Raw genomic sequence first — 27109 nt, forward strand, 5'->3', positions numbered from 1 at the left:
CAAACATAAACCTCTTTCTCTTCTCAATGTGTCATTCATTCAGTGCAAGAAAGCATGCACAGGCCTGCAGGAAAAGCCTTGCTGTTACACCCTTCCCTGTAACATACTCTAGCAGTGCATTGTTTTAAAGGAGCGTACCCCCTTACCTAAGCCCCATTTTGTTTTTTTTTATAGGTTTGTAACCGGGAACCCCCTAGTTCCCAAGTTATTTACTGGTGAAGTTACCGGTATTACGTCCTGGTTTTTAAAGGTGATTTAAATGGGCGTCACATAGAAAGCCACAAGCGATGATGTTACAGCTTTCTATTGTCCTGAGATTTGTCAGCCATTTTGTTTCCCCCTGAGGGAGATTTAAACTTGTTAATTTCACCGGTTAGTATCTTGGGAGCAGGGAGGTCTCGGACCTGCAAATAGCGGCGTTTGGGTGCCCCGGTCCCCAACCTGTTAAAAACAAAGAGTAGGAGGCACTGCCCCTGTAATAACCTGTCCCTTAAGTCGATCACTTATGAAGTGCGAGAGGCCCAGCACCCTGGGGCCTTAGACTGTAAGCTCTTGGATGCAGGGATAAATCAGTAAAGAGTTTACATTCTAATCGCAACCGCACATTGAGATCCCTCGGTGCCCAGACAGCTGGGCTTCCTCGTCCGTTACTAGAAGTTAGAAGCTGGGGGAGAACTCTTGTGACGCGAAGCTCTCGCTGTCAGTCACGCAGTTGGTAAGGCTGCCCACCAGAAATAAAATCCCAGTTTGTTTTCCGCCATGTTCCTAGTCTCCCAGCCTAACCTCCCTCCCCTGCTCTTCCCTCATGGAAGGCCTGAGAAAGAAAAACCTCTCTCCCGGAGCAGTCGAATCTGATGTCCGTGGAATTACCGGGGTTGATCTGTTTGGAACCACAGATGCTGTTGTGAAGCATGTTCTGGAGGTACTGCCTGTGTGTCTGTCTGTGTCTGTCTGTCTGTCTCTGTCTGTCTGTCTCTGTCTGCCTGTCTCTGACTCTGTCTCTGACTCTGTCTCTGACTCTGTCTCTGACTCTGTCTCTGACTCTGTCTCTGACTCTGTCTCTGACTCTGTCTCTGACTCTGTCTCTGACTCTGTCTCTGACTCTGTCTCTGTCTCTGACTCTGTCTCTGACTCTGTCTCTGACTCTGTCTCTGTCTGTCTGTGTCGACCGTTTTACTACATTTCATACTTACCATGAGAGCGCTTGAAGCTAAACTTGCCATTTCTAGCCTATATTATGTTGAATCTGTTAAATGTATATCTTTTGCACACTTTTCTGTGCGATACGTCCATTTTTGACCTTTTTTTAATTGGTACACGGCTTCATCCTTTTTTTAATTGGTACACGGCTTCATCCTTTTTTTAATTGGTACACGGCTTCCTCCTGTATGACGTTAACAGCGCACCTTCTTGGATGTAAGCGTTTTGGCCACTTGGCTTTAGTGCAGGAGCGGCCAACTCCAGTCCTCAAGGGCCACCAACAGGTCAGGTTTTCAGGATATTCCTGCTCCAGCACAGGTGGCTCAATCAGAGGCTCAGTGTTCGACTGAGCCACCTGTGCTGGATCAGGGACTGATTGAGCCACGTGCTGAAGCAGGGATATCCCCAATACCTGACCTGTTCATAGCCCTTGAGGACTGGATTGGCCACACCTTCTTTAATGGGTCAATGCTGAAAACTGCAGGATGGCATCAGTGTCTGACCCTGCGTCCTCTACCTTATATCTCCTCAGGGGCACGACCGTGGGGTGAATTGGGCCGCCTTCCACCCCACCATGCCCCTCATTGTATCAGGAGCAGACGACCGGCAGGTCAAAATCTGGAGGATGAACGGTAGGTGCCCCTCACACCCCCGTGTACCAGAATTGTGGTAACGTACTCACTGGCAGCAAAGTGCAGGGGCCGCCGGGCAGGAAGGACTTGTAACTCGTTTCTGGGACGGCAGTGGGAAGTTGATGTTTTCACGGCTCGTAGCTTTGTTTTGGATAAAAGCCGCGGCGAACGCAGCGAGCGCGGTGCCAGGTGTAGCCAAAGTACTTGCTGACCTCGAGTCCTGTAAGGTGCAGTAAAGCAACAATCCACTGCTCTTTAATTGTAAATGTTTTTATCTATTATTTGTTTCTTTATGGGCTGGGCCAACTAGAGTCCTCAAGCACCACCAGCAGGTCAGGTTTTCAGGATATCCCTGCTTCAGCAAAGGTGGCTGAATCATCGGCTCAGTTTAAGTCTGAGCCACCTGTTCCGAAGCTGGGACTGATTGAGCCACCTGTGCCGAGAGGCAGGGATATCCTGAAAACCTGACCTGTTGGTAGCCCCTGAGCACCGGAGTTGACAACCCCTGCTGTAGCGCTTTGGAGATATCCGCCACTTTAAAACAAATACAAATGAGGGGCTTATTGAGTATTTTTTTTTTTTTTTTTTGCACATGCAAAATTTCTGCATTAATCATCAGAGCTGCTCTTCTGTCCCCGTGATCACACGTTTCATTGACCATGGTTTTTTTTGTACACTTTATCTTGCAGAGGCTGTCCTGCCAAGCACAGGCCAGTCCGTGTTGGACACGCCTAGAGGTGTCTGATCGCATGTGTTGGTGCTTTCAGAAGCATGTGTGTTGTATGCAGAGCTCAGTAGTATTATTGCTCCCGGTTTATATACAGACATATTCCTCTGAGCGCTGGGATTTGCCGGGCCGCCTATCCCTGGCCGTGCAGAAACAAAAAGGATCTCTGTATCTTCATCAATGGATTCATGCAGGGTGTGTGCAACTCCAGTCCTCACGGGCCTCCAACAGGCCAGGTATTCGGGATATCCCTGTTTCAGCACAGGTCGCTCGGTCAAAATGCTTGAGCCACCTGTGCTGAAGCAGGGATATCATGAAAACCTGACCTGTTGGTAGCCCTTGAGGACTGGAGTGGGCCACCCGTGGTGCAATGCTCCCCTTTGCAACTGAATATCGCATTAGTGCAATGTATGATTCTGGTATTTGCACTCAAATTATCACACAAAGCAAATGCAATCTCAAATATTGCCGCTAGTTAGACAACGGCATGTAGTCTAACAAGATAATATCAATAGTTGTATATTAATGTTACATACAACCGTACAGCTATAATACTACTGTGATCTCGTGCCAGCATTGGAATGGAGTTTCTTTTCTTTTTTAAAACATCATTGTTTGCTTAGCGTTTTGGGGGATTAGAGAGAGACCCGTTCTGTGTTAGTCGGGATATAACCTCCTGGGCCTCTTTGCATATGTCTGTGGCCATGGCATCGCTGTAATCGTTCCAGCAGTTTACAAAGGGGTTATAGGTCAGGTCTTTTTAAGAAAGCAGGTCCCTGGATGGAGGCTTCTCCGGTTTTGTCGAACCGGGCGCTCCCCCAGCTACTGAAAGGTGCAATTGGTCTAAACACTTTCAGGGAAGACAAGCGCCCCTGAAAACATGTAGGTACCCGGATGTCTTTGTTGACATTCCTCTTTAGAACTTGCATACGCAGCAAGACCAATATCTCCTACAGAGAGAGTAACGGAGAGGTATTTATCTTCACCAAAAAAGTATGAGCAGTTAGTTCTGGAGTCCAACATTATGAAGTGGATGGTGAGGGTGACTGTGCAATGCATAAAGGGACTTTTTCTGTAAGCGGTTCTCGGCGCCGAACGATGCTTTTTAGCCCATTCAAGTAGAAATGGACCATGCGTTTTATGGAATAGCATCACTTGGTAAATATGGCCTAAAATGGTTTATTAAAACCAACCTTGAAAAACGTTTATAAATAAAGTGTAGTGGATTGCACCTTTCATTAGTAGGTGAACGGTCTGCATTCGGCACCTGATAACTTTTAGGGGCTTTATCTCCAATCCCATGGAAACATAGAGGTCATTTTATCGCAATTCTAGCGGCCTCATATAGTGGTGATTTAATAATGAAGTCCAACCAAGTGCTCTCACTTTTATATACAGAAATGTATTAATTGCCCGTGTTTCAGGCTTCCTGGGGGATCTTCCGCGAGATAGTTATTGCAGTGGCGTAGCTAGACATGCCCGGGTCCCCGGGCAAAAAAAATTCAGGGCCCCATTAATATTAATACTGACTAGAGTTTTTTTTTTTTTTCCCCTCCCTCCCTCCCTCCCTCCCTCCAATCTTCTCCCTGATCCTCTATCTCAGGGGTGCGGGCGAGATTATCTGCAGGAGGCGCGGGGTTACAGAGGCCCTGTGCGCTTCCCGAAGTCATTTAAATTACATGGCAGGGAAGCGGCGAAGGCCACTGTACACTTCACTTAACCTTGGTTCAGACGGCTTCTGGAGACGCGTCGCCATGGCAATGTGACGTCACATTGCGATGGCAACGTGACGCCCAGAATGCCGGAACCAAGGTAAAGGGTAGGGTGGGAGCACGGAGAGCGGGACAGCCAGCAGGAGGGCGCAGTAGAAAAAGATTGCGCTCCCCTGCTCTATCTCATCATCCCTCCTCGTCATCATCCCTCATCATCATCATCTATACCCCATATCATCATCTATACCCCTCATCATCTCTCCTCCTTATCATCTCTCCTCCCCCCATCATCTCTCCACCCAATCTTCTCTCTCTCCTTCCTCCCCCCCATCCTCTCTCCTCTCTCTCTCTCCTCCGTGCCCTCCCATATATACACACAAACACTACACCATATACACATACCAAACATGCAACATTAGTGTAACACACACATACCATATACAAATACACATGTATATTCAACATATAAAAAAAACCACAAAATATACATGCACATAATGCATGAAACATGCATATATATATATATATATATATATACACACACACACACACACCAACACAGACACACACTTACCAACACAGACATACGGAACCGGGAGATGCAGAGAGGAGCAGCTATGGAGTGCTCTGCAGCGCCACCTGCAGCCCTGAAGTGGTTACGCAGGAAAATCTCCCTTTCTGTGATCAGCTCTGCACTCCACAGCCGGCATCCTCCGCTCTCCTACCTGCCCAAGCCTGTCTCGTCCAAAGAGAGACAGACGGGACGTCGACAGGGGGGGGAGAGCGGCCCTCCAAGAGTGCGGGCCCAAGGGCTGTAGCTACGCCCCTGAGTGATAGTGACAGTAATGCATTTCTGTATGTACATTGAACTTCTGGTGACAGTTTATCCTCCTGTTCACTGCAGCTGACCCCAATCAAAGTATTGTTGCCTCCCCTTTAGTGACTCTGTGTGTGTGTCTCTGTCTCTGAGTGTGTGACTCTGTGAGTGGAGCAGATGTCAAGATAAACACAGAAAATGGTGTTTGACGGGTGTCTCCTGCTTGCTGCGGTGGTATTTTTCCCAAGTAATGCAGTGCAGTCCAGCTCTGCTTTCGTATCCTATCAGAATAAACAGGACTGCCTTTCTCCCCACTCCCTCTCCTCACTCTAGAGTCCAAGGCGTGGGAAGTCGACACTTGCCGGGGCCATTACAACAACGTCTCGTGCGCCGTCTTTCACCCCCGCCAGGAGCTTATCCTCAGTAACTCGGAGGACAAGAGCATACGAGTCTGGGACATGTCTAAAAGGTGAGCTGTGAGCGTGCAGAGCCACATCCGTTCAGACACGGCTTCAAAACCGCCAGAGAACAGTCGCAGCCAAATGTCGCGATCCCATTCCCTCCACTGTTGACGTTTTGGCGCCTGAAAGGTGAACAGTGGAGGGAATCAGATCGGGACTCTTCAGCTGTTGACAGTTTGTTTCGCCGTCGCCGGAGGTAGGTTAGGGGTTACATACCCTCGGCTCCCGCTCAAGCACGGCGAAATGTCCAGACGAACAAGTGTCCAGCGTCAACACGGCCGCAGTTGAATGTCCCAGGCTGGAGAGAATGGCCTTCACTTTATAACGTTTTTCTTTTATTCTTCTCCATAGGACGGGAGTCCAGACCTTCCGCAGAGATCACGATCGCTTCTGGGTGCTCGCCGCGCACCCCAATCTCAACCTTTTTGCCGCAGGTAACCTCTCTCTCACGTAGGCGCGTGTTGTTCTCGTCCGGCCAACTCGTTAAACATAGTGCAGTGCTGCAAGTAATGCAAATCCTGACCATGCAGCCTCCAGTGCTGTGGAACGTCTTTATAATGCTCAGAAGCTGAGAGCTGGTGATGGAAATAAGCACAGTGTCTTTATACTAATTGCGATAAACCGCCAGTTTATTGCATTTGGGCGGCGGCGTTCCTCCTGCTTTTTAGATAACTGCTCTGACTTCTCTGCAGCTTCTTATATTTCCGCTTTGAAACTATATGTTATTTGTGTGACGTACATTATTGCATCCTCAATGTGCATTATTAAGTCCGGTGTCTTGGATTCTAACTACATAATCTCCCTTTTCCAAATTCTATATAACAATCTGTCTGTGAGGAGGGTTACTGGCTCTGCACTTCTTTAACCCAGGCTGTGCTGAAAAAGCTGTAATACGGCAGGCAGAAGCTTTATAGGGTTCCATGTTAAAATGGGTAAGAAGTAATGAGTGACACACTGTGCTCATTTGCACGTCATTACAGAAAACAGAGTTCTGCCGGCGCACTTCCTAAGGGTCTCACAATTCAATATGCCGGTGCTCCTACATGCGGGGAAAATCCTGCAAGTCCCAAAAAATCGTGAAGGAATAGAAGAACCAACGTTTCGACTGCCACACCCTCACCTTGATAAAGACATTGTGGCAGATGAAACTTTGGTTTCTTTGGCTGCATTCAATTTCTCTTTTTTTTTTCCATGTCTGCCTGCCTTGGTGTTCCCATTTGCATGTCATTACCCAGAATCCCTGGCTGCAGTGGAAGCACTGTTTGCTAAGCGATAATGGGGAAATGCATGGTTGCAGATCTGTCTGAGACAAGTGAATGCGCCACGAGTGATCTTTTTATATAGTGCACACCTTACGTTGGAACTTTTTTTGTCACTTTTTTTTACCCACCATAACTTTTTCAATGTATGCTAATACCTCATCCAGAAATAGACTCCGGCACTCCATATCATGTTTCCATTGTTGTATCTATTCCCAGGGCATGATGGAGGGATGATCGTATTCAAGCTGGAGAGAGAGCGCCCGGCCTACGCAGTCCACGGGAACATCCTGTATTACGTGAAGGACCGCTTCCTCCGCCAGCTGGACTTCAACAGCTCCAAGGATGTAGCCGTCATGCAGCTGAGAAGGTGAGGCGTTGGTGGGATCAGGGGTCGGAGGCAGGTGGGCACAGTGTTCCTGATTCTCCGCTCGCCCCTGTGTGGTTAATCACACGACCACTAGCGTGGGCTAGCAGAAGAGTTGGGGAAATTGGTCAAGACTCGAGCGCTGTTCAGTCATTGGCTGCATTACTTTCTGTGTGCTTCCTTTTTTATTCCTCTTGTATTTAATGATCAGTTCTGCGTTCGTTAAACTGGAGCTGGTGGCGGTAATCCGATAAGTGATGTTACGTCCCCATAGCGGAAATAGAAAAGTATCTCACGCCACCGGATGTTTACAAACGTGACATTCTGCGGAGAATTCGAGGGCAGAAAACCATACAGATTAACAAACCACATATAAAAAGAGGGGGGGTGGGGGGGGAGCAAATATATCCACTATCGTTGTCTTCTGTACTTCCCTGTCCGATCCAAATCGTATACGGTTTATCAGGAACATGACACAGGACAGAAGTGATGATATTACATGTTTTATGCCGGTTGACCTTTTGTGTTCTGAGACAATAAACACTTAATATCGTCACTTTTGTCGGAATGGGACCTTTCGGCCACAGACTGACCCTCCGCCACCACTGGCCACTTCTAAGGCAACCACCGCACCCCCCCCCCTGGAAAATCTTGCGACCCCCAGTTTGCGCACCCCTGGGTTAGGGTTTTTTAGGATAAGGCCTAGGGTAGGGAGTTTAGGCTCTTACCTTAGCAGCTGCAGATCCCGGCGGCGGTCTAAGTCGTGGTGAAGCGCCGGTGGCCATTTGGTCGCGGAAAACCAAACTTTTATAGTAATTATTTTTTCTAATTTTTTTTGTTTTTTCATTTAACCAAGCCCGGAAACCGCCTTTTAGGGCATTAACTACTTGAAGGTGCAGCCATTTGAACGGTCTGATTATATATGTATATCTTATTATTATTTATTTTTTAAATAAATATTTTTTTTTATTTTTATACCCTCAGCGGCTCCAAGTTTCCTGTTTTCAACATGTCGTACAATCCGGCTGAGAACGCCGTCCTGCTGTGCACGGTGAGCAGCTGGAAGGGCAATCATCGGCCCTTACAGGCGCAATCCCTCGCGGTTGACCACGCGTCATAATTGTGTAAAGCATTGAGCAGTCAGACTGACTTTCCTAAGACCTGCGTAAAGCGGAGATTCGGCAAACTCCGTTTCTCTGGAAATGAATCACACACTCCTTTTACTTCAGGACCATGAATGGGGGCAAGTATTTCCTCCACCCTTATCCTACGCTGCCCATGAGGATTTCCTGCACCATTTTAAGACCCAACCGGATTAGCCAATTACTTGTTGGCAGAAAAATAGCAAAGTATTAGAAAGTGTGGGAACAGGATGAGAAGAGGAAATGGAAGTATATATGCAAGGAAAGCGAGATTTTCGTTAATTTGGAGGGGCTTTTCCAGTTTAAAGCGGGAATTCCCCCATATAATAAAAATCAGCAGTGATGAAATAATCTGATAGTTCAAGTTAATAATAACTTTATTTCATATAGCGCTTTTCTCCCAATGGGACTCAAAGCGCGTCCCAATTACAGTATAGCGCGTGGTACGCTGCACGTAGAAATGTTAGACACAGTCCCGGCCCAGGTTGAGCGTGCAATCTCTTTTTGGTGCCTGAGGCACAAGGAGATAAAGTGACTTGTTCAAGGTCACAAGGAGCTGACCCCAGGTTGAGCCAGGTTTGTCCTCAGATTCAACCTCTGTCGTTGTTTTCCAGTCAGTGTTTTTAGACACTAAGCCACTCCTGCCGTTGGGTTTATATATGCACTGACATTAGCTTATGACCATGTCAAGCTATGCTGTCTTAATGTCTAAATGAGTGTCAGAGGCAGTCGCCATTTTAATCTTCCAGAGTGCAATTATTATTATTTTTTTTTTAACAATCCGTAGAATTTAACATCGGGATTTAAATGAATTTCTGAAAACGGCAGCAAAAGGTTAAAAAGAAAGGCGACCTCTATAAAATTGCTCTTAATACCAGGGCAATGTTTCCTAAAGTCCAGTGTCCTTTCACGCAGAGAGCCAGTAACCTGGAGAACAGCACCTATGACTTGTACACAATCCCCAAGGATACGGACTCCCAGAATCCTGATGGTAAGAGCCGGGCACTTGCGTTTTGGTTCACCCAGATAAGTGGATTCAACCTAGCACTCGATTGCCATATAACGCACACGTGAGATGCTTCATAAAACAAGCAGATGTTTATTGAAACCTGTATCAGAATGGCGTCACTGAAATGGGACTGCTATTACGGGTGTGATGTAAAACCGTTATATTTATTTACCATAGAGCAGGGGTGTTCAATGCCAGTCCTGAAGACCCCCTAAATTTTTAATTGAGCGTTTTTGTACACACAAATTAAGGTAAACAAAACATACAACACAGAAAAAAGGGGGTATACAGTAATACAAATAAACTGGTTGTGGAACAATAGAGAAAAGGGAGATCGGGGAGGGGGGGGAGGGATAGCATTTGTACCAATATAGCACTGTACACAACAATTTAAATACCACATGTATCGCTCTGTTAAAAGTATTCTAGTCTATATATGGGGATATACCTGCATGGCGGAACCAAGAAGCCCAAATCTCAGAGAATTGCGAGGTAGAGCCGTTCAGATAGGCTGAGAGTTTTTCCATATAGACTATATGCCAGATTTTGTTATTTATTTGATTTAAGGATGGGGGGGCCGGTTGTTTCCAATTTTTGGCAATTGTACACCGTGTAGCGTTTACAATTTGGGATATTACTCTAGCTTTTTTTTTGCAGATATTAGCCATTGGTTTTCCTAGCAATATATATACTGGGTCGTGTGGGACAGAGATTTCTAGTATCTTGTGTATTAAGATGAACACTTCCGTCCATGTTTGTTGGATTTTGGGACATGACCAGAATATGTGCAGTATATTCCCCACTTCACCACAACCACTCCAGCACAGAGGGGAAACACCTGGGAGAAAAGAGTGCAGCCTGGCAGGAGTCATATACCATCTGAATATTAACTTGTAAATATTCTCCTTAATCACAACGCACGATGAGTTTTTGGAAGCAGCTTCCCAGATGTCTTTCCAGATATCGAGGTCTATACAGACGTTAAGATCCTTTTCCCAGGATACCATATAGTTATCGGGGGTTTGGTTGTTCTTGATAGAGGATAGACTGTGATATATATTCTGGAGATAATGCCCTTTGTGTGGGGCTGGTGTAGACACCAGTCCTCATACAAAGTTAAAGCCTGGGGTTTGCTTGGTTTGTAGACTGATTGGATATAGTGCCTAACCTGGAGAAATCTGAAGAATTCGGAGGAGGGGATATCATGGTTTGTTTGTAACGAAGCGAATGGGGGGACTTTCCCTTGGGTGAGGATATCCTTAACTCTTGTGAGTCCTTTTTGAACCCAGGTATGGGAGTGCGGGTTTCCTGTGTAGAAAGGAAGGGAGGGGTCCGGGAATAGGGGTTGCATGAGGGAAGAGGTATCGGTTAGTTGGAACTTGGTTTTGATGGAATCCCAGAGATTACAGGCAAAGGATATCACGGGTTCTTGTAAATCTCAGGTGGTCTAGACTTTTTATTAAGCCAGAGAAGATTTTTTTATTTGACATGGGGAACAAATCAAGTCCTCTATCTCGAGGTTTTAAGGATATCCCAGCTTCAGCACAAATGGCTCAATCAGTCCCTGCTTCAGCACAAGTTGCTCAACCAGTGGCTCAGCCTTTGATTGAGCCACCTGTGCCTAAGCAGGGACAAATTGTGTCACCTGTGCTGAAGCTGGGATATCCTTAAAACCTGACCTGTTAGGGGGTTTTGAAGACTGGAGCTGAGCAGCACCACACATCCAGCTAGATTATTAGCAATGATCTCATACTAGGAAAAGAGCGCTCTTTCAGAAAAGATTGGTGTATTATGACATTATAAGGTTTTTTTGTTTTTTTCAATACTGGAAGGATACACACGTTGGAAGTCCCTGCTGTTAGGGCAGAGCTTAAAAAAATAGTACCTGCAATATATGTGACCCTAGAATATCTCCTTATTTCTGTGCGTCCCAAGAGATGGCCGCACATTCACACCTTGCACAGCTACTGAGTTTGCTTTCTCTCCTCAGCCCCGGAAGGGAAGCGTTCGTCTGGTCTGACAGCCGTGTGGGTAGCAAGGAATAGATTTGCAGTCCTGGATCGCATGCATTCTGTGAGTCTCTGCCTCCGGGGGGGTGCGTGTGCTTGGGGTGTGTGTGCTTTCGCCTGCTGTGTCTGTGACGGCAAGCAGCGTCGCTGTTTTGCACTAATGGCCATAACTATCCGCACCCCACCAAAGCCAGCACAGTGCGACTGATACATATGCTGGGGGAGGCGGGGGGCTCGTTCACTCACATCTTCCTCTTTCTGTTTGGTAACCTGTGCACCGGTCCTCTCTTCTTTCCCACTGCAGATCCTCATCAAGAACCTGAAGAACGAGATCACCAAAAAGGTCCAGGTGCCTAACTGCGATGAGATTTTCTACTCCGGAACCGGCAACCTGCTGCTCAGGGACTCCGACTCCATCACTCTGTTTGATGTGCAGCAGAAGCGGTACGGGTCGGGCAGATGGCTGAGGCATTGTGGGCTATTCTTGCTGGTGGAATAGGCTTTTTGTCCTGTACTGTATGAGCTAGTCAGTTGAAGGCCAACTTCCATCCAAGCGATGGCGAGGAACATGGTCACTTCAGTGCCAGTTTGAGCAGAATATGGGAGTATACACTTTGTATATGGTCATCTAGGTTATAATAATGCAACATTGAAACCTCGGTTCCAACGCATGTTTATCTACCCGTGCAGCACGCTGGCGTCCGTGAAAATCTCCAAAGTGAAGTATGTTATCTGGTCTTCTGATATGTCGCATGTGGCTCTTCTTGCCAAGCACGGTAAGGCTCCTGCTTCTGTGCTGCATAATGTGTTCAGTCCACAGCTTCGGCTAAAGCAGTCTCTTGCACACCATCGGGAGGTTGTAAACTCTGTTTGGTGCATCCAGGACCGGGGCGGTTGCCCAGGGTGGCACATGTTGATGGGCGGGAGCAGAGCAAGCTGCTCTCCTCTGCCTCCACTGCAGCTAGAACGGCTATTAAGGTCAGTGGAGGGGGAGGCAAAAACAGGCGGGGGGTTGAAAAACGGAATGAGGGGATAGGTAGGGAAAGGATTGTGTCGGGCAAGTCCAACTAACATACAAACGATTCCGGAAACAACATTTTTTTTAGGGAGGGGGCATATGGTTGAAGGTTCGCCAAATACCCTTGCATCGGCCCTGGGTGCATCTAAACCATGCACAAAAAAGCACCCATTATTTTTAAGCAGCATGAGACAAGACACAATTGAGTTATTAGAGAAGTTTGTTTTTTAATAGTAACATGGAGATGAATGGCTGGTACCATCCCCTCTGCCCATCCCCTCTGCTGTTGGTTGAATTCCTCCTCGCTGCTTTCAGTTTTTGCAGCTGGTAATTGGCTTTAAACCTGAAACATTACACTGCGCCTGATGTGGTGCGACATTGCGTGTCTTTCAAGAGACACCAGTAAAAGTCCTACAATTAAATACTGTAGTTATATTGTGTCGTCGTGATTTAGTTTGCATTTTATACACACTTTTAAGCCCATTAACCTTTCTACTCTGTACTCTCTATATGACACATTCATACGTTAGAGTGTAAGTTCTTCAGGCCAGGAATTCTCCCTCCTTTTTGTATGTCTGATTCTCATACTGTAGTTTCCCAGTTGTGGAATTGGCGTGTATTAAATGTGTACCTTGTTTAGTAAGTACATGATAGTGGATGAGACGAAGGTGCTTGGTTATTGTAGTTATATATCCTCGCCTCCTCCCTATAGCCATCATGATCTGCAACAGGAAGCTGGATTCTCTCTGCAACATTCATGAGAACATCCGGGTGAAGAGCGGAGCCTGGGATGAGAGCGGAGTGTTTATCTACACAACCAGCAACCACATCAAATACGCGCTAACCACCGGGTAAGCCGCGGTCAATGGGAGGAGCTCCAACTGCCGCAGCTCTGTCTTTAAAGCGGCAATCCAAACGAGCGGGGTTTTTTTTCTTTTTTTTACGTAGTATTGAAGCAGGAGGCTGAACCCCATTAATTTCGGCTCCGCGGACCCCCTGCTTCCAGAGATACTTGCCTCCGTAGGGGGTGCCGGTAGCCCCCCGGCTCGGCTGCCAGGGTTCACATAATGGCGGTTTTTCAAAGCTCCTACGCCATGCGTGAGCTTTAAACTTGCAGGAGATACCTGCACCTCTTTCCAAGATAAGTTTCTCTAGGGGGGAGGGGGTACCGGGAGCTTAAATGAATGGGGTTCAGCTCCGGAGACGACCTGCTTTAACCCGAGGAAGAATATCATAAACGGCTTGGATTGCTTCTTCAATGTCCTCTTGAAAAATTTTATATTAACTTTTGCCCTAGTGGACATAACCAAAATGACGCTTAAGCATGGATATATCTGCATGTTCTTCTCCGGTATCGGGAAGCAGCTGTTCTAAAGTGTGGCATGTCTGTATAACCCAGGTGTTACTGGTAGAGACTGTATGTACAGTGTATTGCACGCCGCTCGGTATTTGGGACGTGTTGATGGTATGCACATGACTGGATCCAGTTGTATCACAGCTGTATCTCTCTGCGTATTTGGTTCGGTTACAGAGATCACGGTATCATTCGAACACTGGACCTGCCCATTTACATCACGCGTGTGAAGGGAAACAACGTGTATTGCCTGGACCGGGAGTGCCGACCTCGGGTGCTCACCATCGACCCCACAGAGTTCAAGTTTAAGATGGCTCTGATCAACAGGAAGTACGACGAGGTAAGAGGTTGTCCATGCTTGCAGGAGGATGGTATGGAGGTACATTGGCATTATCAGCCAGCCTGCGGTGGTGGAGCCTGATTTAGCAGTGTAATATCGTTCTAGGTCTTTTTCTGTCAGATATAGGTTTATCTGTCCAAGGGAATCTAATTCCACCTCTATACAACTTGAACTAGGCACCGGGCAAGACGATCCACAGATTTGGAACTCAGAAAATGAAACGAAGCTGTCACCAGTTGCACGCATTCAGTGCAGGGGAATTGCTGTATTTGCCCGATTTTATATAGGGCTTCCCCAAAAATAAGGCGACCTAATTTTAGAAACAGCTGGAAAGGAAACAGTTTACACGCTGTCTCTCTGTCCCTCTGTCTCTCTGTGTCTGTCTGTCTTTCTGTCTGTGCGTCTCTCTCTCTCTGTGCGTCTCTCTCTCTGTCTGTGCGTCTCTCTCTCTGTGTGCGTCTCTCTCTCTGTCTGTGCGTCTCTCTCTCTGTCTGTGCGTCTCTCTCTCTGTCTGTGCGTCTCTCTCTGTCTGTGCGTCTCTCTCTGTCTGTGCGTCTCTCTCTCTCTGTGCGTCTCTCTCTCTCTCTGTGCGTCTCTCTCTCTGTCTGTGCGTCTCTCTCTCTGTCTGTGCGTCTCTCTCTCTGTCTGTGCGTCTCTCTCTGTCTGTGCGTCTCTCTCTGTCTGTGCGTCTCTCTCTGTCTGTGCGTCTCTCTCTGTCTGTGCGTCTCTCTCTGTCTGTGCGTCTCTCTCTCTCTGTGCGTCTCTCTGTCTCTGTCTGTGCGTCTCTACCTGCATCCCGGTTTGAGCTTCCTGCCACAAGCAACTTGGCTACTTCAGGCCCCTCAAGTCGAGCTTCCTCTATTATCCCTCCTATCTCATACATCCGTCTGCGCGTTGGCTTGCAAGGTGGGTGGGGCCCGATTATAAGCAGAGTATGTACTTTACTGGGGGGAAAAACAGCGCCTTATAGCTGCGCAAAACCTGTACCATGCAGAATGCTTGTGTAGCGCACTTATTCATTGAACTGCAATAGTGCCAGTCTGGTTACTTTTGGGTGTTTCCATCCACCTGCACTAGCCATAAGTTGGAAATGTAATGCTTCTCTCATGCCATTTCAGGTCCTGCACATGGTGAGGAACGCCAAGCTGGTGGGGCAGTCCATCATCGCCTACCTCCAGAAGAAGGGTTACCCTGAGGTGGCACTGCACTTCGTCAAGGACGAGAAGACTCGTTTCGGCCTGGCACTGGAGTGCGGAAACATTGAAGTAGGAAGCGTCGGATAGGCAACCGCTTAACCCAGGGGGTTCTCAACTCCAGTCCTGAAGACCCCCCAACAGGTCAGCTGGTTAGGATATCTGCTTCAGCACAGGTGGGTCAGTCCTTGACAGAGCCACCTGTGCTGAAGCAGCGTTACCCTGAAAACCTGATCTGTTGGGGGGGTGGGGGGGAGGAGAAAGGAGTCTTGACTGAAGTTGAAAACACCTGGGTTAACCCCTTATTTTATCCGGTTAAACATTTAATTGAGCTTTTCATTAGACGCACGAACAGATAAAAATATCCTTCTGTTACATGAGAAAATCATAAAAACTATCAGATCTGAAATAATATTGAATTTCGGACAAAACCCTGTCCTGTTCAGGCGACTATAAGGTATCATAGCTAAACATTGTAGAAAAATAAAAATGAAGAGTGGGGTAAACAGAAGTGAGGGATAGAATATAATAATATATTTATTTTTTATTTCCTGTCCAAAAAAAGATGCTTGCCTTGCCCACCAGATACAAAACCGTATAGCGCAATCTATGAATGGAGCCGTCCTTCCTCAAGGACACCGATCTCCCTTAAAGCAGCAAGCTAAGGTGGCAGTTTTTTTTTGCAATTTTTAAAAAAATATATATATATATATGTATGGGATTGATGCAGGGGGTCCCCGGAGAAAAACCTTGTTAATTTCAGATCCAGCGACCCCCTGCTTCTGGAGATACTTACCTGCGAGTTAGGTGCCAGTAACTGCTCTCCTTGGTTACCAGGGTTGAAATATGTCCACTCTTAAGTGATGTCCCGCGCTGCAAGCCAATAGGAAGCTGTGGCGGCGTCATCAGTGTGGCTTCCTGTTGGACCATGTGACGTGGGAGCTTTAAACTTTAAAGCCCAGCTTCCTGAGCCGGAGCGGCTACCGGCACTTAATTCAGAGGTATCTTCGGATGTACGAGGTCCCCGGAGCTGAAATGAATGGTGTTCCGCTCCGGAGACCCCCTGCTTCAATTCTATATTTAAAAATAAAATAACAACCTTTAAAAAAAAAAAAAAAAAATGTTGCTGGCTTGGATGGCTCCTTTAAACAGCCACTAATATAAATCTAGTCATTCAAAAAATTAGTTTAAAGCACGCTATAAATGAAAGAAGGGTTTTACTTTGATTTATTATCATTTACAAGATTAAACAGGTACATGACGTTTTGTACCAAATACAGAAGAATTTCCAATGCATCTGATCTCAGACGCGCTATTAGAGAGGGTTGGGGTTTTCTTTACAATGCATCTGATCTCAGACGCGCTATTAGAGAGGGTTGGGGTTTTCTTTACAATGCATCTGATCTCAGACGCGCTATTAGAGAGGGTTGGGGTTTTCTTTACAATGCATCTGATCTCAGACGCGCTATTAGAGAGGGTCGGGGTTCCTTACAATGCATCTGATCTCAGACGCGCTATTAGAGAGGGTTGGGGTTCCTTACAAAGCATCTGATCTCAGATGTGCTATTAGAGAGGGTTGGGGTTCCTTACAATGCATCTGATCTCAGACGCGCTATTAGAGAGGGTTGGGGTTCCTTACAATGCATCTGATCTCAGACGCGCTATTAGAGACGGTTGGGGTTTTCTTTACAATGCATCTGATCTCAGACGCGCTATTAGAGAGGGTTGGGGTTCCTTACAATGCATCTGATCTCAGACGCGCTATTAGAAAGGGTTGGGGTTCCTTACAATGCATCTGATCTCAGACGCGCTATTAGAGAGGGTTGGGGTTCCTTACAATGCATCTGATCTCAGACGCGCTATTAGAGAGGGTTGGGGTTCCTTACAATGCATCTGATCTCAGACGCGCTATTAGAGAGGGTTGGGGTTCCTTACAATGCATCTGATCTCAGATGCGCTATTAGAGACGGTTGGGGTTTCCTTACAATGCATCTGATCTCAGACGCGCTATTAGAGAGGGTTGGGGTTCCTTACAATGCATCTGATCTCAGACGCGCTATTAGAGAGGGTTGGGGTTTTCTTTACAATGCATCTGATCTCAGACGCGCTATTAGAGAGGGTTGGGGTTCCTTACAATGCATCTGATCTCAGACGCGCTATTAGAAAGGGTTGGGGTTCCTTACAATGCATCTGATCTCAGACGCGCTATTAGAGAGGGTCGGGGTTCCTTACAATGCATCTGATCTCAGACGCGCTATTAGAGAGGGTTGGGGTTCCTTACAATGCATCTGATCTCAGATGCGCTATTAGAGACGGTTGGGGTTTCCTTACAATGCATCTGATCTCAGACGCGCTATTAGAGAGGGTTGGGGTTCCTTACAATGCATCTGATCTCAGACGCGCTATTAGAGAGGGTTGGGGTTCCTTACAATGCATCTGATCTCAGACGCGCTATTACAGACGGTTGTGGGTCCTTACAATGTATCTGATCTCAGACGCGCTATTAGAGACGGTTGGGGGTCCTTACAATGTATCTGATCTCAGGCGCGCTATTAGAGAGGGTTGGGGTTCCTTACAATGCATCTGATCTCAGACGCGCTATTAGAGACGGTTGGGGGTCCTTACAATGTATCTGATCTCAGACGCGCTATTAGAGAGGGTTGGGGTACCTTACAATGCATCTGATCTGACGCGCTATTAGAGAGGGTCGGGGTCCGCAGAATTTGACAGTATAATTATAGGGTTCCTTAACACAAAATTTGATCTAGTGCATGGAAACGGTGGTAACCTTCTGTCAGTCCAACTCCATGTGTTGGATACCGTAGGCGGTTTATCTTTGCACCTCTCCGACGGCTTCTCTTCCATTCCTCGGCAGATCGCTCTCGAAGCGGCCAAAGCCCTGGACGACAAGAACTGTTGGGAGAAGCTGGGGGAGGTGGCCCTGCTGCAGGGGAACCACCAGATCGTGGAGATGTGTTACCAGCGTACCAAGAACTTCGACAAGCTCTCCTTCCTCTACCTCATCACCGGCAACCTGGAGAAGCTGCGCAAGATGATGAAAATCGGTAAGCCCGACTGCACGAGGATAATACAAAAGGGCGCAATCCTCCGGGTGACAATTCCATGTACATTCTGCTTGAAGAGGCTGAGATCCGTTCTGGCGAAGGAAAGTCTTCCGCGCCATTCGTCTCACCAAGGCTCCTGTTCTTCAGGACCGTTCATTATCATCCTCTTGCACTGCAGTTTTGGATAATCGGTATGAACCAGGGGTGGGCGACTCCAGTCGTCAAGGGCCACCAACAGGTCAGGTTTTCAGGATATCCCTGTGCCACCTGTGCTGGAGCAATCAGTCCCTATTCTAGCACAAGTGGCTCAGTCACTGATTGAGCCACCTGTGCTGAAGCAGGGATATCCTGAAAACCTGGCCGGTTGCGGACCCTTGAGGACTGGAGTTGCCCCCCCCCTGGTGTAAACTGATGTTTTGAAGATGGAAGAAGGAACAGACTTGTAGGGAGTGGTGTGTCTCCGAAATGGGTAGTGATTATCTCTCCCATTAAGTGATAGTTTTCATGCTCCTTCAGTTCTTTGTGCTTTAAACAATTGTAGCAATGTGATATTACTGTGCTACCGCTACAGGCACCAAAACCATAGAGATTAAGCTCACCTGGACAGCCTCTGTCTAACATTCCCATGTACTGCGTACTTCGTACTATATTGTATTTGTGATGCGCCTTGTGTCCCATTGGGAGAAAAGCGCTATATGAAATAGTTAATAGTTTTATTATTAAAGTTATTACTTTCTTGGCTCAGAAATGCTGAACTTGTTAAATTAATCCTTCTGCTGTTGCATGTGTTTCTGTTCACTTGTGTGTGAAGTTTCCACGGGAGAAGGAGCGGCTCAGTGAGTAAAAACACTGACTGGCACGGAGTGTGTAGCATGGGAACCTGGTTCAATTCCCGGTGTTGGCTCCTTGTGACCTTGGGCAAGTCACTTTATCTCCCTGTGCCTCAGGCACCAAAAACATAGTTTGTAGGCTCCACAGGGCAGGGACCTGTGCCTGCAAAATATCCCTGTAAAGCGCTACGTAAAACTAGAAGCGCTATACAAGAACAAACAATTATCACCTGTTGCTATCCAGATCGCCTTCAGTATTGAGCCAAAACGCTGTTCACCTGTACGTTACGTATCCATACATTTTGCATTTCATCTTTTTCTCGTGTGAAAGCTGAGATCCGTAAGGACATGAGCGGGCAGTACCAGAACGCCCTGTACCTGGGAGATGTGGATGAAAGGGTGAGGATTCTGAAGAATTGCGGACAGAGTAAGTGGTGTTGTCCTGTTACACGTGCAACCTGTGTCTGTCCATTGCCTTCCGGGGCTAAGTATCCAATCTCCTTGCCTCGTTAGAGTCTCTGGCATATCTCACTGCTGCCACCCACGGCGTGAATGAGGAAGAAGAGAATCTGAAGGAGACCTTTGACCTGGAAAAAGAAATAGTAAGTGGGGTTTTTTTTTTTAGCGATCTAAAAAGGGAATCTTCGACTATACCAACAAAAAAAGGGGGGGGGGAGAGGGGAAAAATAATCCATTTTAGCCCTTTCCCTGAAAGGAGGTCTTGGCATCTTGGCTTGCTTCTCTCGTAGAGGTTTAGTGTAGTATACATTACAAATGATGCATTTCATTGACAATAACCTACCATACCCAATAATTGTTCAATAAGTTAATTCATTTTCTTTGGCACCATGCTTTGTAGATTTGATCTAATATGCCAGGGGTGGCCAACGCCAGTCCTCAAGGGCTGCAAACAGGACAGGTTTTCAGGATATCCCTGCTTCAGCACAGGTGACTCAACCAGTTCTTGTTTCAGCACAGGTAACTCAGTGATTGAGCCACCTGTGCTGAAGCAGGCATAGCCTGAAAACCTGACCTGTTGGTGGCCCTTGAGGACTGGAGTTGGCCGCGCCTGTAATATGGGAGTCAGACATTGAGCGAGTAGTCATTCAGCCTATGTCCTTGACATGCATGTTATGTCTGCTAATGAGACCCTACTTGTGGAAAGCCGCGCTGTTTATTCTCACCTTTTATTTTCGGTAGATTCCGGAGGTTGACCCCGATGCAATGCTGCTCCTGCCCCCTCCTCCTATAATGCCTCTGGACACCAACTGGCCACTGCTGACCATGTCCAAGGGCTTCTTTGAAGGATCCATGGCAAGCAAAGGTGAGAATTGGGTTAAGACTTCACCTGCTAAATAGGATAATGCCATGTAACTAAAAAGAGTGACCTCCATCATTGGCAGCTGTGCCCATAGAAGAACCATCCCACCCAAAGGTTCTGTCCGACTACTACCTGCCCAGAGCCTTCTAAGACCTTGTAATGTGTGGTAGGTCACCCTTGAAACGGGATACTGACTGGGTGGGATTAAGTAACCAGGGTTATTTATTGAGCTTCTCTGGTAAGAGATGTGTCCCCGCATTACACTGCCCATTCCGCAAGTGAATTGCCTTTCATTGGCTGGTTAACGGTAATCCTGTCTCCATCATGCAGGTAAAGGGGGCGTGCTGGCCGCTGACATCGACATTGACACGGTGGGGGGAGAAGGCTGGGGAGAGGACGCAGAGCTGCAGCTGGATGAAGGTGAGCATGTCCCCCCTTCCCTTACCGTTCACCCTTCCTCCGCCTGCTTACGTACGAGGGGATAAGCCTGGAAATGTTGTCTGGTGTTGTAGATGGCTTTGTCGACGCCGGGGAAAACCTTGGAGACGAGGGAGCTGGGAAAGGACACGAAGAAGGGGGCGGATGGGACGTGGACGAGGACCTGGATCTTCCGCCTGAGCTTGTAAGGGAACCGGCTTCTGGAAACTGAATAGATGTGAAATGTTTGGCAATGGACACGCAAGATCCTATGAATAAATGGAGATGTGTGTATGCCCTTGGCCTAAGCGTTAAGAAGCAGTATTTATTATACCTGTAGTCTATATGCTGGCTTAAAGGAGCAATTCATGCTTTGTTGTTTTTTATTGTTGGGGTTTTTAACATAGGATTGAAGCAGGGGGTCTCTGAAGCTGAACCCCATTCATTTCAGCACCGGGGACCCTCTGCTTCTCGATATACTTCCCTCCGAAAGGTTGCAAGTATCTGGGCAAAGTTTAAACCTCCCGTGTCACACAAGCCAATAGGAAGACGAAACCTGATGTCACGGCTTCTTCTTGGCGTGCAGGGAGCGGGAGCTTTGAAACTCCGCCATTAAGTAATCCCTGGTAGCCGAGCGGCTACCGACACCCCTTACTGTGGTATCTCCGGAAGCAGGGGGTCTGAAATTAATGGTGTTCAGTTTCGGAGCCCCCATGCTTCGACCTTATGTTTAAAAAGCATCTCCCGCGTGGATTGCTGCTTTAATGCTGTAATATCATGCGTGCAGTACAGGTAGTCCTCGCTTTACGACGTTTCGCTTTCTGTCGGACGCGGTTTCCGACGGCGGCTAATGCAATGAAAAAATACATTATCCGCCTCAAGTTTTGCGTATCCAATGGAAATCGCCACCGGTTAACATTGGTCCCACTTTCCGACAATCTGCTATCCGACGGGTTTGCGGGACGCATTGTGCGGATAAGCGAGGACTCGTATATTCATACACACAGATCCAGCAAATGCCACTTTGCAATCAATACCGTTTCCATTCTCGCGCATCATTAGTTGGCAGCTGGTGAGATTAACCATTGATTGGCCAAATGCGGAGCTCAGAGATCTGGTTTTAGTCATTTTGGAAATCCGTGTTCCGCCGTCATAAGTGAGGGGAGACTTTTGAAATGTATAAGGGAGGCAGAAGCAGCTGACGCTTGTGTTTTGTGTCCTAGGATGTCCCCTCTGGCTCGTCTGGCACAGCCGAGGATGGGTTCTTTGTGCCGCCAACAAAGGGCAGCAGCCCAGCACAGGTAAGACCCCCTCATCTCTGCATTATATCCACAGCTGTAGGGACAGTCTCAAGCACCCACACAGGGTCACACTGCACTATGTCCCCAGCTGCAGTGACCTTCTGAGACACACAGGGTCACACTGCACTATGTCCCCAGCTGCAGTGAGCTTCTGAGACACACAGGGTCACACTGCACTATGTCCCCAGCTGCAGTGACCTTCTGAGACACACAGGGTCACACTGCACTATGTCCCCCGCTGCAGTGACCTTCTGAGACACACAGGGTCATACTGCACAGCCTCCTCATCTCTGGACTATGTCCACAGCTGCAGGGACAGTCTCGCGTACCTACACAGGGTCACACTGCATTATATCGCAAGAAGTGATGTACCGTGAACCGGGTAATTACCCGGTTCCCAGCTAACCCAGCGCTTTTTCAGCTACCCGGACATGATCCGGAAGCAGGGGGCTGGGCCCGGCACCGGGTAGGAACCGGCGCCGGGTAATGTCTGAGTAGCTGAAAACACTTCATCACTTACCTGCAGCCGGCGACGGAAGGTGAGGAAGACCACGGCGACATCTGGGAGCATCAGCAGAGGTCCTGGTGGGCGGTGGCAGCAACAGAAGTCCGTGTTCAGCCGGCGGGAGCTGCTGGAATCCAGCACACAGCTTTATACCAGTGTGAGCCGGGCTCCTCCCCGGCTGTGCAATAGGAACGCTCCTGCTCCGGTCACATGGTTCCCCGGCTCACACTGGTATCAGCTGTGTGCTGGATTCCTGCTGCTCCCGCCGGCTGAACATGGACTTCTGTTGCTGCCACCAGGACCTCTGCTGCTGCTCCCAGATGTTGCTGCGGTCTTCCTCACCCTACAGGTAAGTGCTGTCCGGGTAACCGGGTAACCGGTTACCCGGCCAGGTAAAATGACTCATTTTGCCCGAGTACCCGTTACCTGGTTCTCTGAAAAATTGGGACCCGGTACAACACTAATCCCAAGCTGCAGTGACAGTCTCGCGCACCCACACAGGGTCACACTGCACAGATCGGACCTGGGATTCTGGCCCAGTAAACACATGCGACTCCTTTCCTGCCGCACATTCAGACTGCAGAGCTTCTTTTCATGTTGCACAGCAGCACAAACTAGCACAGCTGTTTCAGAAGTTGGTATACTGTGGTGTTTGTGTTTGATAGCAAGAGAAGGCAACCTCGTGAGAGGAATCAGTGGAGCACTGCAAAGCAGGGTAGGGCGCAGATAAAAGCAGATAGAAACGGCACACCATAAATTAAAAATCTAATTTAATTAGTGACTGGAGACATAACAAAAGGAAACATAGTGCACTCTGACGTGTTTCGGGCCTTGGCCCTTTGTCAAAGAGTTTGTGTTTGCTTTGGCTTTGGTTTCCAGTGGGAAAATGCATAAAATATATTTGTGAGGCTCTTTTTTTCTAACATGACAGCACAGACCGATATTAACCACATTGTCAGAAGCCCCAACACTTGTCTGATACCCCTGTACGCACATGTATTGTTATGATCATTTATTTATAATGCACCAACATATTCCGTAGCACAGTACAATAGGGTCGGAAGGCAAACAACAATAAAATAACGAACATTAATATATAATGTTACGGTAGGTAAGGAGGGCCCTAACCCAAGGAGCTTGCAATCTATGAGGAATGCTAAGTGGAAAGATAAGGTATTAGGGAAAAGAAGGTTGGCAGAAAGCTGCTTGTTAATTGAGGGAGTTGGTGTTTGGAAATAATTAACTGGGAGTGTGTGGAGGTAGAGCTGTGAGAGCAGGTAATGTGTGAGGGAGTTGGGGAAGCAGTAAGTGGGAGTGTGTGGAGGTAGAGCTGTGAGAGCAGGTAATGTGTGAGGGAGTTGGGGAAGCAGTTAGTGGGAGTGTGGGGAGGTAGAGCTGTGAGAGCAGGTAATGTGTGAGGGAGTTGGTGTTGGGGAAGCAGTAAGGGGGAGTGTGTGGAGGTAGAGCTGTGAGAGCAGGTAATGTGTGAGGGAGTTGGGGAAGCAGTTAGTGGGAGTGTGCGGAGGTAGAGCTGTGAGAGCAGGTAATGTGGGAGTTGGCGTTGTTGGGGAAGCAGTAAGGGGGAGTGTGTGGAGGTAGAGCTGTGAGAGCAGGTAATGTGTGAGGGAGTTGGCGTTGGGGAAGCAGTAAGTGGGAGTGTGCGGAGGTAGAGCTGTGAGAGCAGGTAATGTGTGAGGGAGTTGGTGTTGGGGAAGCAGTAGGTGGGAGTGTGGATGTAGAGCTGTGAGAGCAGGTAATGTGTGAGGGAGTTGGCGTTGGGGAAGCTTTAATTGGGAGTGTGGGGAGGTAGAGCTGTGAGAGCAGGTAATGTGTGAGGGAGTTAGCGTTGGGGAAGCAGTAAGTGGGAGTGTGCGGAGGTAGAGCTGTGAGAGCAGGTAATGTGTGGGGGAGTTGGTGTTGGGGAAGCAGTAAGTGGGAGTGTGGGGAGGTAGAGCTGTGAGAGCAGGTAATGTGTGGGGGAGTTGGTGTTGGGGAAGCAGTAAGTGGGAGTGTGGGGAGGTAGAGCTGTGAGAGCAGGTAATGTGTGAGGGAGTTGGCGTTGGGGAAGCAGTAAGTGGGAGTGTGCGGAGGTAGAGCTGTGAGAGCAGGTAATGTGTGAGAGAGTTGGTGTTGGGGAAGCAGTAGGTGGGAGTGTGTGGAGGTAGAGCTGTGAGAGCAGGTAATGTGTGAGGGAGTTGGCGTTGGGGAAGCAGTAAGTGGGAGTGTGGGGAGGTAGAGCTGTGAGAGCAGGTAATGTGTGAGGGAGTTGGCGTTGGGGAAGCAGTAATTGGGAGTGTGGGGAGGTAGAGCTGTGAGAGCAGGTAATGTGTGAAGATGTATATCGAAGCATTTCCATCTGAAATATGTTGCCCAAGGCCAAGAACAACGCAGCTGTAACATCAGTGAATAGCAGTAAACGTCTGACACCCTTTTGTTAACGCCTTTGGGGTGACTTGGGTGTTATGTCCCAGAGATTCTGTGGTAGTGACGTCAGCTGCACAGCACAGAGATGTGAGACAACTAGAACTTTGCAGATCACAAGTGAATGTTCTCGCTGAGATAGCTCGGTTCAATTCAGTTAGCTCTTCTACCAGCAATCAAACGTATGAATACAGGCTCCAGGTTGCCTTTATTGGACCGCTTGTTACTCTGTTGTACATGTGCTAACATCTGTTTTTGCCCCTTTCCTCGCTGTCCCACAGGCTTGGTGCAACAACTCCCAGTTACCTGTTGATCACATCTTGGCAGGCTCTTTTGAAACAGCCATGCGGGTAAGTTATCCAAACCCACGCCCTAATAGGTTTGCGACCTTTACACCTACGGCATCCCACCTACAGCAGCGGCGACGTATGTCAGGGACGACTCAATTCCTTGTGTTTGTCTCCAGCTCCTTCATGACCAGGTGGGAGTGGTAAACTTTAGCCCCTACAAGCCGCACTTCCTGCAGACCTTCTCCCGTGGGCACAGCACCTACCAGGCACTGCCCGGCCTCCCTGCCATGTATGGATACCCTCACCGCAACTGGTAAGCAATTCTTCAAAGCGCTGATCTCCAGTTTGCATTATACCTCTCTTTCAAAGTCTTGAGTACGAGCATTGTAGCTCATACATTGCTGGGATTGTCCAGGTTATGTAGAGCAAGAGGCCCAAGAATTCAAACAGCTGTGCTTACCTGGGAAATATCCCATTAAAAGTATCCTATTCTAACAGCAGCTAGATACTGTATAGCAGCAGCTTGGAAACAGTCTGAACCTCCCAACAATTAACAAGTTATTAGTAGAGTTTGGGACGTATTATTGATGGGAAAAACTAACCAGTATGACCAACAATACTTATGAAAAATTGCTGGGGATATGGAATCTTTCAATAGAAAAATCTTCTAATGAATCTATATTTAAGGAATTAGTCAAGTGTTATAAATACCTCTGGTCTTGAGCCACCTGTGCTGAAGCCAGGGATATCCTGAAAACGTGACCTGTTGGTAGCTCTTGAGGACTGGAGTTGGCCACCCCTGCTCTAGACCAAATTGGTATTGATAGCACTTGACTCATTCCTTAACTATTTATTCATTTTAATAACTAGAACTCCAGACCCGGTGCTTATTTCCTCTAGACTCGAGATAATATTGAACGTGGTTTTCGCGTTACAGTCGTTACTATAAATAAGAGAAAATAAACTTCATCACTTGTCTCGCATGACTTTCTTCCCCCCCCCCCCCCCCATATAGGAAGGAAGCGGGTCTGAAGAACGGGCTACCCGCAGTTGGCCTGAAGCTCAGTGACCTGATCCAGCGCCTGCAAGTTTGCTACCAGCACACAACATCCGGCAAGTTTGAGGAGGCGGTGGAGAAATTCCGTCTGATCCTGCTGAGTGTTCCCCTTCTTGTGGTGGATAACAAGCAAGAGATATCTGAGGTGAGGGCACCTTACAACACCTTTAACCTCTGCAGTAGGATAATATGTGGCATCTACTGCAGTCCTGTTAAAGAAGGAAACCATAAACTTGTGAAACTTGTTGCTCAGCCTGTCAGACTTCAGGGTAGTAGGTTGTGCAGTTGACAGAAAGGTTTGCCAACAGCTAATACATTTATGATTATCCTAAGCGTTTCTTTTGCCTTGTTTATGTGTTTTGTGGGGCTTGCTCTAATTCCCCTTTAACAATCCTGCCAGGCTCAGCAACTCATCGCCATCTGCCGAGAATACATTGTGGGGCTGTCCATGGAAACGGACCGCAAGAAGCTTCCCAAAGACACACTGGAGCAGCAGAAACGCATCTGTGAGGTAGGCAGGTCAGGGGGGGACAGCGATTATATACTGACACGCCGAGGGAATCTCTTATCTATACAGGCATTACTTTGCGTGCACCTACACCATGTGAATACGCTTCATCTCCAGTCACTCGCTTTCTGCCATGATTCAACTGGGCCGACGT

The 27109-nt window shown here is 47.7% G+C and overlaps 1 protein-coding gene across 2 annotated transcripts in view; it reads left to right on the top strand.

Annotated features, from left to right (window-relative positions):
- Positions 1 to 27109, top strand: part of COPA (coat protein complex I subunit alpha) — a 35831-nt gene that overhangs the window by 5375 nt on the left and 3347 nt on the right. The window contains exons 7-31 of one of the 2 annotated variants that reach the window (XM_075607742.1): positions 813 to 922; positions 1733 to 1832; positions 2522 to 2569; positions 5422 to 5557; positions 5901 to 5983; positions 7028 to 7178; positions 8160 to 8226; positions 9233 to 9308; positions 11317 to 11399; positions 11640 to 11779; positions 12026 to 12111; positions 13066 to 13204; positions 13885 to 14047; positions 15166 to 15312; positions 18116 to 18305; positions 19467 to 19562; positions 19649 to 19737; positions 20336 to 20459; positions 20787 to 20876; positions 20969 to 21078; positions 22097 to 22174; positions 25382 to 25450; positions 25567 to 25703; positions 26406 to 26592; positions 26848 to 26958. In XM_075607742.1, coding sequence (XP_075463857.1) covers positions 813 to 922; positions 1733 to 1832; positions 2522 to 2569; positions 5422 to 5557; positions 5901 to 5983; positions 7028 to 7178; positions 8160 to 8226; positions 9233 to 9308; positions 11317 to 11399; positions 11640 to 11779; positions 12026 to 12111; positions 13066 to 13204; positions 13885 to 14047; positions 15166 to 15312; positions 18116 to 18305; positions 19467 to 19562; positions 19649 to 19737; positions 20336 to 20459; positions 20787 to 20876; positions 20969 to 21078; positions 22097 to 22174; positions 25382 to 25450; positions 25567 to 25703; positions 26406 to 26592; positions 26848 to 26958 — 2810 coding nt within the window. The remainder of the gene's footprint in view (positions 1 to 812; positions 923 to 1732; positions 1833 to 2521; positions 2570 to 5421; positions 5558 to 5900; positions 5984 to 7027; positions 7179 to 8159; positions 8227 to 9232; positions 9309 to 11316; positions 11400 to 11639; positions 11780 to 12025; positions 12112 to 13065; positions 13205 to 13884; positions 14048 to 15165; positions 15313 to 18115; positions 18306 to 19466; positions 19563 to 19648; positions 19738 to 20335; positions 20460 to 20786; positions 20877 to 20968; positions 21079 to 22096; positions 22175 to 25381; positions 25451 to 25566; positions 25704 to 26405; positions 26593 to 26847; positions 26959 to 27109) is intronic. The other variant, XM_075607744.1, reaches the window with a different exon arrangement.

Source organism: Ascaphus truei, chromosome 7, assembly GCF_040206685.1.
Source record: "Ascaphus truei isolate aAscTru1 chromosome 7, aAscTru1.hap1, whole genome shotgun sequence".
Classification (NCBI taxonomy): Eukaryota; Metazoa; Chordata; class Amphibia; order Anura; family Ascaphidae; genus Ascaphus; species Ascaphus truei.